The sequence below is a fragment of the Zosterops lateralis genome (assembly GCF_965231275.1).
Source record: "Zosterops lateralis genome assembly, chromosome: 3".
Lineage (NCBI taxonomy): Eukaryota > Metazoa > Chordata > Aves > Passeriformes > Zosteropidae > Zosterops > Zosterops lateralis.
The window spans coordinates 22,841,029-22,854,549 of NC_139764.1; the positions used below are offsets into that span (position 1 = coordinate 22,841,029).

A 13,521-nucleotide genomic window follows, 5' to 3' on the forward strand; every position below is an offset into this window, starting at 1 on the left:
TGCAGGTGCTTGTGGTTTTTCACTGCCTCTGACTGCTCTCAGATACAGCTTAGCCATGCGTGGGCTGTCCCTTAGAAAAAGTGATTGTTCAGAAAGTGCCCACATGCCCTGTGGGGATCTGAGGAAAGCAGGGCAACAGCAGGTGGGTCTGAAACACACACTGGAGGCTTGAGTGAAGCATGAATGTGGGACAGAGCACTGTGGAGGTACAAAGGCAAGGGACATCTCCTGCTGGAGATGGCAGGGCTCCAGCAAGATACCCCTGAACTTGTCTTGTGGTTTACCCTGGGGCATTAGGGGCAGTTAAGGCAGCTCAAAATGTATTGAGAGCTGAGCTCTTCTGCCAGGTAGCAGCCAGCAGAGCTGCAGATGCCTGCAGTGCTCTCAGCAAGACCTTTTTAAAGACATAGGGTGAAAGTGGATACCTAACTGGTGTCTTCACAGAATCACAGAGTGGGTCAGGCTGGAAGAGACCACTGTGGGTCATCTGGTCCATCCTCCTGCTCAAGCAGGGTCATCCCAGAGCACACATGGCACAGGATTGTGATAAGATGGTTGTGGAATACTCCAGTGAGGGACACTCCACAGCCTCTCTGGGAAACATGTTCCAGTGTGTGGTCAGTTGTGCAGTAAAGAAATTCTTCCTCATCTTCAGGTGGAACTTCCTGTATACCAGTTTGTGCCCATTCCATCTTGTCCTATTGACTGGCACCACCAAACAGAGCCTGGCCCAATCTCTGACACCCTCCCTTAAGATACTGAGACGGATGAGGTTCCCTCTCAAGGCTGAACAGCCCCAGCTCCCTCAGCCTTTCCTTGTAACAGAGATGCTCCTGCCCCTTCATCAGCTTTATAGCCCTCCACTGGACCTGCTCCAGCAGCTCCATGTCTCTCTCATGCTGAGGAGCCCAGAACTGGACACAGCACTCCAGATGTGCCTCACCAGGGCTGAGTAGAGGACCAGGATTCCCTCCCTTACCTGTTGACAGTTTTCTTCTGTCTTAAACTGAATGATGAGATCTTCCTCCTTGTCTGCAGGATGTCTTGTGAGAACTTCCAGGAGCAGTTTTCATGGGTGTACATATGTAACAACACCCCATCGTTTCTGGACTTTGGGGAGGAGCCCTGCACAACGTGGTCCCTGAACAGCTACAGCAGCCTGTGGAGGCCTGGCCTTCCCACAAGGAGGAGCCGCTATTCCCGGGGTAAGGGATGCTCACTGCAGTCACCCAGCTGTCTCCTCCTCTCCACTGATGCTTGCAGTGAAACATTCACTCCGGGCACTGAATTGCAGAAGTATTGATTGCCAGTTGTTAATGCCTGCCTTTTCCCATTACAGCACTTATCAGCTAAACAGGCAGAAACAAAGCAACAGCACTGGCTGCTGAGTTAAAACAGGAGACTTGTGATTTAGGAACCCTGGACTCTTTAAGTCAAAATGAGCTTGTGTATGTCCTTTGAGCCAGTTGCAGTAGGTGTTACTGGGGACCTCATCAGAAAGTCTGGTCTGGCAAATGTGCTGTTGATTTTACAGAGCAAAAAGCGCTCTGAAATTAAATGGATACGGAATGAAAAAATTGTGCCACAAAGCTCTATTTTTAAGGTAAAAAGATCTTTGGGCTGATAAGACCAGTAGTTTTACTCCCTGTGCAAGAACTCTTCTGCCATTGTAAGCTCCAATCACTAGTAGTATATTTTTACATTTTTATCTTATCTCATCTCACATTTTTTTTACAGCTGCATCAGTGTTTGGGCTTTGTGTTTTTAATCTAGGATGGTAGTATCTGATCAGTGAAGAGGCTTCTTTTTTCCTCAAATGATGCTCCTTGACTTAGCAGCAAACAGGTTTTGGCTTACAGATTTCAGGCTCCTGCTCCTAACCTGATCTCCAGGTCTCAAGGTGTGATAACAAAGCAATTCCTGTGCTGCTGCACACCACAGTCACTGGGGCTGAGCAGGGACATGCAGGGGCTGAACTGAGAGTGTGTGGACAGAGCTGTTTTCCTTGGAGCTGTGTTTTCCCACAGCCTCTAGTAAAATCCCTGTCCAAGTAAAAGCATTATAACTTCCAAGCCCACCCAACACAGGGATCTGGCTTAAATTCTACTTTTCTGCCATCTCGGTCCTTTTTTCCCAGTTTGGGCACTCATTGCCTTTTTCTTTAATTAGGAATGCTTCCTGTTAACCAAAGCCTTGGCCAAGAAGCAGCTATTTCCCTTTGGTGCTCCACATTCTGTCTGTCCATCACAAACATCAGCAGGAGAGGATAGCTTTGCACCATTTGGTCATTTTCTATGTGTTTATCATCTCAAAGCCACAGTCCTTTTCAGCTCAGTCTCTGGGTCAGGTCTCTGGTTAAGAGCCACTTCTTTTCTGCTGCTGGGCAAGTGTGCCATGTAGGTGAGGCAGATGTAGGGGGAGTTGAGAAATCCACACGACTTCCCTGACTTTGCCAGAGATTTCTAAAATGATAAATGTGCAATTAGTTTACCTCCAGATGCCTCAATTTCTAGTGCTAGTGTGGAGACTACAGTGCTCTGTTGTATTGAAAGGATCTTGGAGCAGTGACTGCCTGTTCCTCTGGGTCCACACAAGCAAGATCTTACACAATAGGCTACTGCTGGAACATTTCTGTGCCTACTGTTAACCTATTAACACTTTCTCAGCAGGTGCAGCTTCAACAAACCCTCAATATTTTTTCAAAGTGCTGGATCACGACCCAAAAACCTATAATGTAGCAATTTCACTCATGCAAAAACATGCTGGGCATGTGCAGGATGGAAAAAACCTGAAGATTGGCTTTTACATTGCCACGGTAAGCACAATCAGATATCATGTAGGCACTGTTGTTCTCTGTGTGGTTAATTTTACCTGTGTGTGGGAATGAAAGACTGAACTGTCTTTTGGTCTGCTAAAAAGTCAGCATGTGGTGTGAATTTCTGGGTGCCTATTGTAGAAATTGAGAGTAAAAATGGAGTTAAGCAGACTTTGTTTCTTTTATTTATGTCTTAAGGAACAAAGGTGGCACTTTCAGTTCTATCCAGAACATCCCAGAATAGCCCTGGGAAACTCAGGGAGTCCCTGGGTTAGAAGATGTGCCAGGGCAATATCCTCTGTACCAGCAGCACTGGTGACATGCTGTACTGGCAGGGCACAAGGCATAACATCCAGCACTAGCCACAGCCCTCGAGCAGCACTCCAGGTATGGAAGGGAAGCAGATGGTCTCTCGTTCCCCAAAGTGGACCTGTCTTACTCGTGCTCCTGTCTTCTATCTGAAAAGCCATGTAGAAACACTTACAAAACACGTGAGAGCCTTTGCAGGGAGACCAGTGTGGAGGAAATCCACTCAGATACCTGGGACCTCCACTACAATTTTTCTGGGTTTTTTTCTTGGCCAGTGTCCAGAGAAGTGCCTTTTCAAGCTGTTCTCAGAGCATTACCGGCTTACTGAAAGCACAGTTGCTAGTGTGCATGGATGCTAACCTTTCCCAAAGTATTTTTGTTGTTGGCTGATGACTGTGGGAGGCTATTGCTCTAAACCAAAGACTAAAAAGGAAACAAAGATTTCTGTAACCCTAATTTCTCCTCATTCTCCTCATTACTGAAGAGGTTTGCCCTAGTCCCAGACTTTAAATAATTGATGCCATAAGTTTAACAGCTCCTCATAAAAGAAGAGCATGTCTTTGTTGCTCATAAAAAAGTGTGTCTGAGAAATAAAAGATGTCATTAAAAGGGTATCCCTCGAGCAAGTGGCGCTCACTATCCCTGTGGGAGGATAAGACTCTGCCTTGTGCAGGTATCAAGCCTGCAGGACTCCATCAGGCCAGCTGTGCCACTCAGAAAGAGCTGCTGGTCCTGGTAAATGGGGAATTGCTCCTTCCATCATCCCCGAAAGTCACTGACATGGAGGTCTCTGTGTGCTCTTGCACGATGCACATCCACCCCAATTAGTTATCCATTTTAACAGAAGTGACCTTCACTGGGAGGTGATGATACAGGTCTTGGTTCCCTCAAAAAAGGGTTATTTGATCAGGAAGCAGACCAGGAGACAGATTTTCTCTATTCTTGCTTTTTATTAAAATTTTTTCATCCCCTCCAGTTGATGCTTAGGTGTGTTTTCTCTCTCTTGGCATGAGATGGATCAAGGATGGATGAACCTCAATGAGTTTGTCAAGCCTGCACGACATGGCCTCTGTGGGCTGTCAGCCCATGGCTCACCTCAGGCTCCCTCTGGGCTTGGGTCACTTGGGTTCCTGACCTTATGGGTGACCTCCCACACAGGAGCTGAAGGGCAGGGCCAGAACAGAGCATTACTGGAGGCACCAGGATTACTGTGGAGCACCTGGGCAGTGAGGGCAAGGGTGCAGTTATGCTGCTCTGTCACACCATAGCTTTTATTAATATAATTATATTGGTGCATAGTCACACAGAAGATTATACAGTAAATATTTCCTCATAGACACACACTAAGTAATATGAGCTGCTCTACCAGCTCCTCACAGCCAGCCTGGTGTCCTGTCCTGGTATCAGCAAAAGCCAAATCCAGGAGCTAAAACCAGAGTGGGTGTGAGTGCCATCCTCTCAGTTTATTTCCCAGTGTTCAGCCTCAGTGCCTGAGGGCAGTCAGAGCATCTTTGGGTAAAAGTTTACAAGGGGTTTCTTTGCACAAGGTGAGTGCAGTTGGCAAGATTCACGTGGCTTCACTCTGCCTCCCTGATCTGCTTTCTCTGCCATGATTAATTAGCAGCATCATCCGTTGTTCGGTACATTTTGAGATGCATCAAATTGTTGCTGTGAATTAAAGGAGTATTATCCCTTGGCAGGATGAGAGGAGAATGCAGTGCAGGCAAGGATGCAAACCAGAATGGACGTATCTGATAGCTCTAGGAAGCCTTTGATTAAATATAGACGTGGAACACTAATACATGGCTGTGAGGGAAGTTTAATGTTGTGTGATAGAGCTGAGAAATGTATAGAGGCTGATTCTTATCTCACACCGGTTTTGATTCCATTGAGATATTAATCTGCTTCTGCTTTTTACCAGAAGGAATGTGGAATAAGGCTCAAAAGTGGGAAAAAAAAGTATTACACCATTTATTTCTTTGCAGCACTGCCCATTTCTATCTGCTCAAGATCTGACCCATAATACTTGGCAGTCTGTGTACCTCCCAGCTGTCTGTAACAGTAGTCATCCTATTTTTTCCCCCTTCCAAAATAGCAGTTTTATGTTATTGTCTCCCAAAGGCATGGCTCATAAATAACTCTGCCACGCTGTATAACCATTCTAAATGGAATTTATACACGCTGATATATTTTGGGGAATATGTTAAGGAAGGGTTTTTTATTATGCTATCTTTACATGTCATCATAGTAATAGCTGTTGCATTATATTTGTTTCATCTCAGCAAAAAAATACTTGAATAACAGATGAAAGATCAGAATGCTCAGTTTTCTTGTGACATTTGCTGGTTTGGATTGGGATTCTTGAAGCATTGTCATCTGGGTGACATGTTTAGAGGGCTCTCTGACCTCTTTGAGTCACAGAAGATTTCAGAGAGAATTTTTTAGTAATAGTATTCATCCTTGATTCCTTCGTGAACTCTGCTTAATGTTAATTGAAGTTCTCTTCAAATCTCCTTACATTCATTTTGGTTCTTTTTTTTTCCAGTTTATCCACTTTTGAGCAACTTTGATATGTCCTTGAAAAAATTGTCCCCTGGATGGGCTTTTCAGGCCCAGCTGGGGAGGTTGAGGCATGATAGATGCAGTGTGTATTCAGAGAGATGTGGGAATGGAAAGCTGCTCTGAGTGTGCTTTCTGATTTATTTTGGTTCCTAACAGGAAGATAGCAGCTGTATTTTTCTTTCAGGAGAACTCCAGAGTTCTGAAGCAAATCTTTATCCGGACTCGAGATGTGACCAGCTACTTTATCTTGAGCCCAGGAACTTATTCCATTGTTCCTGCTGCAACAGAGGACCAAGAATTCGAATTTCTCTTACGAATTTTCATAAAGAATCACGACTACAATGAGTAAGATGATTTGGGCTCCTTAAAGGCCCCAGACTCAGAGTGTGCCAGGAATTAACTGTTTAATGTCAAGATAACTGATGTGGCAATTTGCTTTTAGTGTATCCTTGGAGGGTGGGGAAGGCACAGAGGACTGTAAAGTACATGTTGAGGGGGATCAGGTGTACAGCCAGCTGCACAAGGGGGGCCACTGCAGAGCAGGGCAGGAGCTCTTCTGCAGCCACCAAGGGTCTCAGCTTTGGTACAAAGAGCCACACAAGGGAGCAATAATTGTGAGATTTGTCCTCTACCCCTGATTGTGGGGACATTTCTCTTTGCTGAAAGGAGGATTGGGAGCTTGTTTTCCCTAATTCTTCACAGCTGTTTGGTAATTTCTTATGTTCTGCTGGCTGGATGCCAGACGGATCACATCCCCATTCTGTTCAGAGTGGGACCTGGAGAAGCCAAGAGCAGTGAAAGGCCTTGATCCTTTCACTCAGCCACCTCATAGACAGGCAGGGCTCCCTGTAGGCATGAGAGAGGCCTTGAAGATAAGTTTAGTGGAAAAATGGTATCTGAGTTCATGCAAAGGCAGCTATTACCACTCACACACATTCACCTGACCATGTGAATATTTGGGTGTGGTTTACTCCAGGTAAGCAAGCTCTGAGCCCCAGCATTCAGCCTCACTAAATCACCTGCATCACCTGTGCAGTGCCTTCTCTTCAGGAAGCTTTAGAGTGAGTGGCTGTGATTGCAGCTTTTACCTCACTGGCCCATATCTTTATAATGAGATTGCTTTCCAGGCTTTGGCTGCTGGCAAAAATAACCTAGAACCGAGTGAGGCAACTCCTGAGTTATGGAAAGCAAACATAAGGAGTCTGTGCTGTGGGCTGGACTGCCTTCAGCAGGGTGAGTCATGTGTGAGACAGCTCAGCCTTGGAAGTGAGCTTTTCAGGAGAGCCTCTGACCCTCACAGACCTTCCTGAGTTAGGCCAAGTGTGGAGATGACCTTCCAGTGTGTCTTTGCAGCACTTACCTACACAGATGTTATAAAAATAGAACCTAGCTTGTCTAATTTCTCTACCGAAAGCAAAACTCAAGTACTGAATGTGGCTGCTAAGTGAACCTTAGAAATGGTGACCCTGGCCCAGTTTCAGGCAGTCTGCAGACACTTAGATGTTGCCTTTTAATAGCCTGGATGCTGTTTTTATTCCTGACTGTTAAGCTGGGCAAAGAGAAAGGAGGTGAAAAATTTCTGTGGCTCAAGGCAGGGTATCCTGCGTAGTGAGGCTAATCCTGGCATGCTCAGGGTGAGACAAGCTACCCTTTCTCTGCTGGTGGTGCCTGCCTTCCACCATGGGTGAAAATCAATCCTCTGGGAAGGCCTTTTTACTGCCAGTTTGATTCTTGTAACTCTTTTCTAGGAACTCAAACTCCCTGACCAGCCCAGCGCTGCCAATGGTAAGAGTCTGAAAACTGGTATAGGTTCTGGTGGTGATCATTTGGTCACCTTTACTGACTCTTCATCTGCTCTTTTCTCCCTTCACCATCCACTACTGTCCCAGAGTCTGACACCCTGCAACCTTGCTGGGAGAGCAGGACACCTCTCTGGAGAGATGGGAGTGACAACAAAGCTCTTCCTCTTCTCATATGTCTTTTTTCAGAGCCTGATTTTTGAGGAAACAGGTCTTATACAGTCCCTTTGTCAGCCTGTCCATGTGTCCTTTTCACTTCACCATCTTTAACACTTTGACAAAACAAATGTAGGAGGGGAGGGCTTTTCCAGCACAGAGAACATTGAGGGAAAAGGTAGGAAGGCCAGTTAGGCTCAGAATCTGATGGAATTCTGGAGGGGAGACTATATATATATAGGAGTCTATATATATTATATATAGGAATATATATATATATATATATATGAGTCTATATATATATATATAGGGACTTAAAAACTTCTAAATTCTTTCAATATCTGTGAAATGGATATATATCTATGAAGGAGAGAGATGGAAAGAACTCCTGTGAGTGGGGCTGGACATGCCTTCCCTGTGGGAACAACATAATTTAAGTGCTTCTACTCTATAAAGCACAGGAATCCCTAGGGATGAAACTCAAATCAGATTTCTGCTAATTTTTATCAGGATATCTTCAATGACAGAGACATAAAGCAAACTGCACTTTGAAACTGGCTGCCTCTCTAGTTCATCCCACATTTTTGCCTCTCTAGCCCAGCTATCATAGATTTTTTGACTTCTTGCTGTGTGAGCTGTGCACATTTCCAGGGCTGGTCCAGTCCCTGCTGGTTCCACCAGCAAACCCCTGCCACAGACAGGCTGCTATTTACAACCTTCAAAGACACAGATCTTTGAAGCCAGAGGTGTGAAGCTGCTTCAGGAGAACAGAAAACTGAGGCCTTTCCTTGTGATCCATTTCCCAGCACACAATTAAGCCCCATTAGAGGGGTAGTGTAAATGGTGACTTTTTATCTCTTTTCACTGACAAGCTGTCAGTTTACCTGGCTGTTGGCCTTAGCCAATGTTTTGACTTTGATGAATTGTAGTACCCACAGTTTCTGCTCCTGTTCAGGTATTTGGGCTTCTTTGGTATGAGGTATCTCACACAGAGAAGAAGATGCTGAGTCTCGGGCTTAGATTTTTTTTTTCTGAAAACTTTATAATGTTAAGGATAATTCTCCTTTGTGCCTACTGAATCTTTTCACAGGAAGGTTGAAAAAAAATCACTTAACCATTGAATTGCAGTTGCTCAAGTATAGTCCAAGCTTGTCTTGGGGTTGAGAAGGTACAAGACAAAGGAAAAGTCAACTTGTGCTCTGTTTTCTTGGTTCACATGAATATTCACACACCCTGAGCAGTGGTCCCTACCAAGGTTTACCAATAAGGATCAGGCCTTGAATCTCTATACTCATGAATTGACTTGCTGAATTCTACTCTGGATGTATTCTGTCATCTTCCTTAAGCCCTGAACTACTCCTTCCTGGTTGTATTAGCTGCTAACACCTGAAATATGCTTCTTCTTTCATTACAGTAGCAGCTGATCACTCCTAGTCCACTTCATTTTGGGGGTGTGAAAACTGCAGTCTGTGCTGTCCATTCCCTGCCCCTCTAAAGTGCTGTTTGTATTGGCAGACTTTTGCCTCCAGTTGTTTTGTAGCTGAATTATTTATGTCTGCTCTTTGTTCTTGATGCAGGATGTACCAAGACAGAACCAGGACAGCGTCTATAAGGCTCTTTTCCTAAGATATGCTAAGCAGGTACCCTCTCTAAAACATATTGCTGAAAAAAAAAATTAAAAAGAACCACATGTGGACTTGCAAAAAGAAAAACTGATCTATGATGTTGATATAATCCATTTAGATTTTTTTTTTTTAATGTAGCTCCATCCTCAAGTGGATACCCTGAAAATGGTATTGATTGACCTGCCAAAACCCCCAGAAAAATGGGACATTCAGCTGGGATAGATTGTCTAGTGCCATGTATCAGTGGAATATTGGAGATTTATAGTTGTGCTGGTGATGGGCTTGCATGTGTACTTTCTTTTTTTTCCTTTGGTTTGTTTATTTGCTGAAAGCAATTAGAAAGCCTTGGGTAGTCCCCCCCGCTCTCATCAGCATCATTTTCCGTTTGCCTTCTCAGCACTTGGAAACCAGACATCAGTCAGCGTTTGAGTAATTGATTCCTGCTCTTTCAGAGCCAAGCTCTGTGTTCACAGGAGATGCTTTTAATGGTTTAATAAACTGTTATAAAGAACTCCTTGACTTAGTCAAGAGGAAAAAAATCACTGTCAAAAGTCCCTGCACAATGAACCTCTGGCAGTTAATGGGTATATCAATGCGTGAAGGTGAAAACGAGCACGGGCTGCCTTGCTGGGGTGTCCCAGAGGGAGGCAGCTGGGATCCCTGATGGGCACCCCCAGGGCAGCAGAGTCTGTGCTCCCTGCCACTCACACAGCTGTGAGTGCTTTTCTGCCCACCCACAGCTCCCCATCCCTGCAGAACAAACCCCATGGGGAGGACACTGCCTGTAACTCCCCTGCACATGTAGGAGGACCTTGTTATGCTCCATAGGGAGAGCTGCTGCTCCTCTGATATCTAAACAGAGGTTCTTGGTTGCCACAGTGACTGAGGAAAAAAAAGTTTTGGGCAAAAGTGACACGGGAGAAAACTTTATGTTCACAGACCTGTCTTTGTGTTTTATTTAGGGCTCAACTATTGATGCCTTGCAGCTGCAACAACTCCTTAATGAAGTGATCTTGCAAGGTAAAGCTTTTACAGCCCAACTAATGTTTTTGGTGCTTCCCTATCCTTAGACTAGAGTAAATTTGACATAGGATTTAATGTTGTCCTGATGGTCCTTAAAAAAATCCTCATTGTGGCTTACTGCACTGTGGAATCAGAGCATGAGAGGGGCACAGCTGGGGGGCTGGAGGCAACTCAGCCATGCACAAGGCTCAAAGTGCTCTTAGAACTTGCTAAGTCAGCAAAAGTAGCCTTTCTTGTCACTGTAATTTCCCTTATCCTTATTTCAAGAGGGAGGAGTTTCCATCCCTGGGCAGGGACTGTACAGAATGAGCCCAAACAGAGCACCTGTCCTTGGGGAAGGTAGAGATGTCAGAAGTGCAGATTCCCTCAGCTTGGCACAGAGCCCTTGCTGCCGTTTGAGAGCCTGAACCAGAGCTGGGGCTTTTCAGCTGTGTGATCCTTCAGCCTGGTGTCCTCCTTCCCTCAGAACGGTGTCCTGATGCCTGTCACAGCCCTTGCTCTTGCTAATTCCTTCTGTTTTGTCAATCCTTGCAGATGAAATGACCAGCCTGGGAGGGAGATTCAGCTTTGATTCATGCAGAGGCATTTTAGCTCTGATGGATGTATCCTTTCAGCAGAAGTAATAAACTTCCCTGGTGCTGCCCATCCTTGCCTTGAGTTATGGCTGAGCTGAGCATCCCAGTGTGAGAACCTGCAAGTAAATATTAGCCCCAATATCCAATAAATAACTGTCCCAGAGTCCATGCAGGACTTTGCTGTGCATGCCTTGGCTCTGGTGTGTCTGCTGAAAGGTGATGATCAACCTTCTGCTACCAGCTGACTCTTTGCTTTCATTTTGCCCTCTCTGGGGCTTGGCTAAGCTTCCCTGGGGTGAGGATCTCAGGCAGAGCTGAGCCAAGGAGGCAGGACAGAGTTTAGGCATAGCTCAGGTGTTCTGTGGTGGTTGCACCACACCAGTCTGAGGTGGCACTTCAGTAGGCTGCCAGCAATGGTGATGTTGGCCAGAAACACTGTCACTGCTGAATCCCAGTCACTTGCCTGGAAGGCCATTCCAGTGTGTATTTCCAGTGTGTATTTCCTATTTAACTGAATCACTCAGTGTTTTTACTGTTAACAAGACAACACAAGAAATATATTTCTGGCCATTGTAGAACAAGAGGGCTCCTTGATGAAAACACACATTCTCCCTTGTGTGTTTTTCCCCCTTGCTTGCTCACTGTCTCTTTTCCTCTATTCCTTGAAAAAACTTTGAGACATTTTCAGACCTTTAAAAATTGCCAGAAATGATCAGAAGTCCCTCTCTTTTTTCCAGCTTTCGGCATCTAGCCAGTGAAAGAGACTTTTCCCCTTTTGCAAAGCCTGTCCTGGGATAAGTGGGCACTGTGAATGCATGGCACGTGCAAAGAGCTGACAAAGCCTCTGCTCTGCTATAATTCAGGATGGATTTTTAATTCTCTGGCCTGCAGACAACCCATGTACAGTGTGACCTATGCTGGCCTGCAAAGCCAGGATCAGCTTTTTTTCACTCAGGTTCTACGACAGTGGCACTTTTCTGCTTGTATTTCACTGGTGATGAGTTTTGCTTTCGGGGAGGTTTCACCATCCTGCCTCAGGGTGGGCTCTGTGTGTCTGCCCAGGACTCTTGGGTGGAGTGTGGAGGGGAGCAATGGGGATGTCTGCCTCAAAGGTGCTGCTACCATCTGACAGAGGGCATCAGGATCATCTCCCTGAGCTCTTATCTCCTCAGTGCCTGTTCTCTGGAGGATCCAGGAGGAGCAGATCCTGTGGTGCCTCATGCAGAGACAAGGCCATGGGGCCATGTTCACTCACAGGGGTGTCCATGCTCCGGGGCTAAATGTCACTGCAGCTTCCCCTGTGGCTAAAGGTACCTTATAAATAGAAACCTTTTGTGGTTTGTGAGCAGCTGTACAATGAGACAGAGAAGGTGGATTTAAACACAACTGGGAGCAGAAAAGCTCTCGGCTTTCTCAGCACGAAGTAACTGACAGAAGAGGCTGCATCTTGCGTGTTTAAGTTCTGTGGAGGCAGCATCCTTGGCAACCAAGACAGCCAGGTTTAGCTCTCATTAAGTGCTCGATTCTTAACTAAGTGCACAGCTCAACTCCAACGGAAGGCTCACCCTGCAGGAGTTCGGGAGCCTCTGGCGAAGTCTCACTAAGTACCTGGTACGGAGTGGTGGAGCGGCTCTCTCTTGGCTGTGGATACTGTGGATTGTGTGGATTGTATGGATTCCAGACCCTGAGGCTTTCCAGCAGCGGGGAGCAGATGCTCCGTGCTCTCAGAGCGCTGCAGGGGGAAGCCTTGCAAAGGTTGCTCGCTTAGCGGGTCAGAGTTCCCTCCTCTCACGCAAGGGAGGCAGTGGTGTGTGTAAAGTGCTCCAAATGAGCAGCCCAGGCATTTCCAGCACAGAGAACATCAAAGGAAAAGGTAGGAAGGCCAGTTAGGCTCAGAATCTGATGGAAATCTCCATGCCTGTGCCACCACTGGCTTTTTTTTTTTTTTTTTTTTTTTTAAGAAAATCTTTCTAAGCTGAAATGACTTCTTGAACAGAGTCATCTGAAAAATCCCTCATTTCTGCAGTTTCTAGTGGAAATGTATAGGATCTGATGAAAGCTTGCCTAGGAGAGATGTTTCTGCTCCAGGATAAGAACTGGAAGCAGTGACATGATGTTTAGGGTCCTGCCTAAATTCTTCAGGGCATGCATGGCAGGACCTCTCTGTCAGCTCCTTCTCCTTCAGTCTTGGTGTAGGACAGGAGAGTTTCCTCCAGGCTCAAGTTTGGGTGGGCTCCAATTTGTTCCAGCCCCCTTGAGATGGCCTGAGACCACCTAGCTCCCCATCTAGATAGGGGTGCTCTTCCCACTGACAGCACCTCAAATGTGCCTTGTGGTGTGTTAGGAAAGCAAAAAGGCTTCTGCCCACCCCAAACTGTGGGGTTTCTTACACAGTAACGTTCTGTCAAAGCCTTCCGAAAATGGGTCTCCCTTGTCACAGCCACCCCATCTCACCTGCTGAACTTCCTTGCAAGCTGTTCATTAAGGGAGGAGAACCTGCATAACTGGTTGTAGTAGTAAATGTGGGGAATGCTGGTCAGGGCTTGAAATCTCCCTTTGCACTGTATTTTAGGATATCTTCATCAGGGAAGACAGAAACCGTTCTGGATTTCTGGACGTTGCTGAGCTGAAGAATGCAATACAGGCAGCAGGTACGC

The 13,521-nt window shown here is 45.9% G+C and overlaps 1 protein-coding gene across 5 annotated transcripts in view; it reads left to right on the forward strand.

Moving 5' to 3' along the window:
* The window catches only part of LOC310907368 (calpain-13-like), a 48,867-nt gene that overhangs the window by 26,788 nt on the left and 8,558 nt on the right, over nt 1–13,521 (forward strand). For 2 of the 5 annotated variants that reach the window (XM_083857538.1, XM_083857539.1), the window contains 10 exons: nt 1,039–1,205; nt 2,667–2,815; nt 3,014–3,202; nt 5,871–6,031; nt 7,435–7,471; nt 9,219–9,281; nt 10,229–10,286; nt 10,824–10,891; nt 12,407–12,475; nt 13,437–13,515. In XM_083857538.1, the coding sequence (XP_083713664.1) occupies nt 1,039–1,205; nt 2,667–2,815; nt 3,014–3,202; nt 5,871–6,031; nt 7,435–7,471; nt 9,219–9,281; nt 10,229–10,286; nt 10,824–10,891; nt 12,407–12,475; nt 13,437–13,515 (1,040 nt within the window). The remainder of the gene's footprint in view (nt 1–1,038; nt 1,206–2,666; nt 2,816–3,013; nt 3,203–5,870; nt 6,032–7,434; nt 7,472–9,218; nt 9,282–10,228; nt 10,287–10,823; nt 10,892–12,406; nt 12,476–13,436; nt 13,516–13,521) is intronic. The other 3 variants (XM_083857540.1, XM_083857541.1, XM_083857542.1) reach the window with 3 other exon arrangements.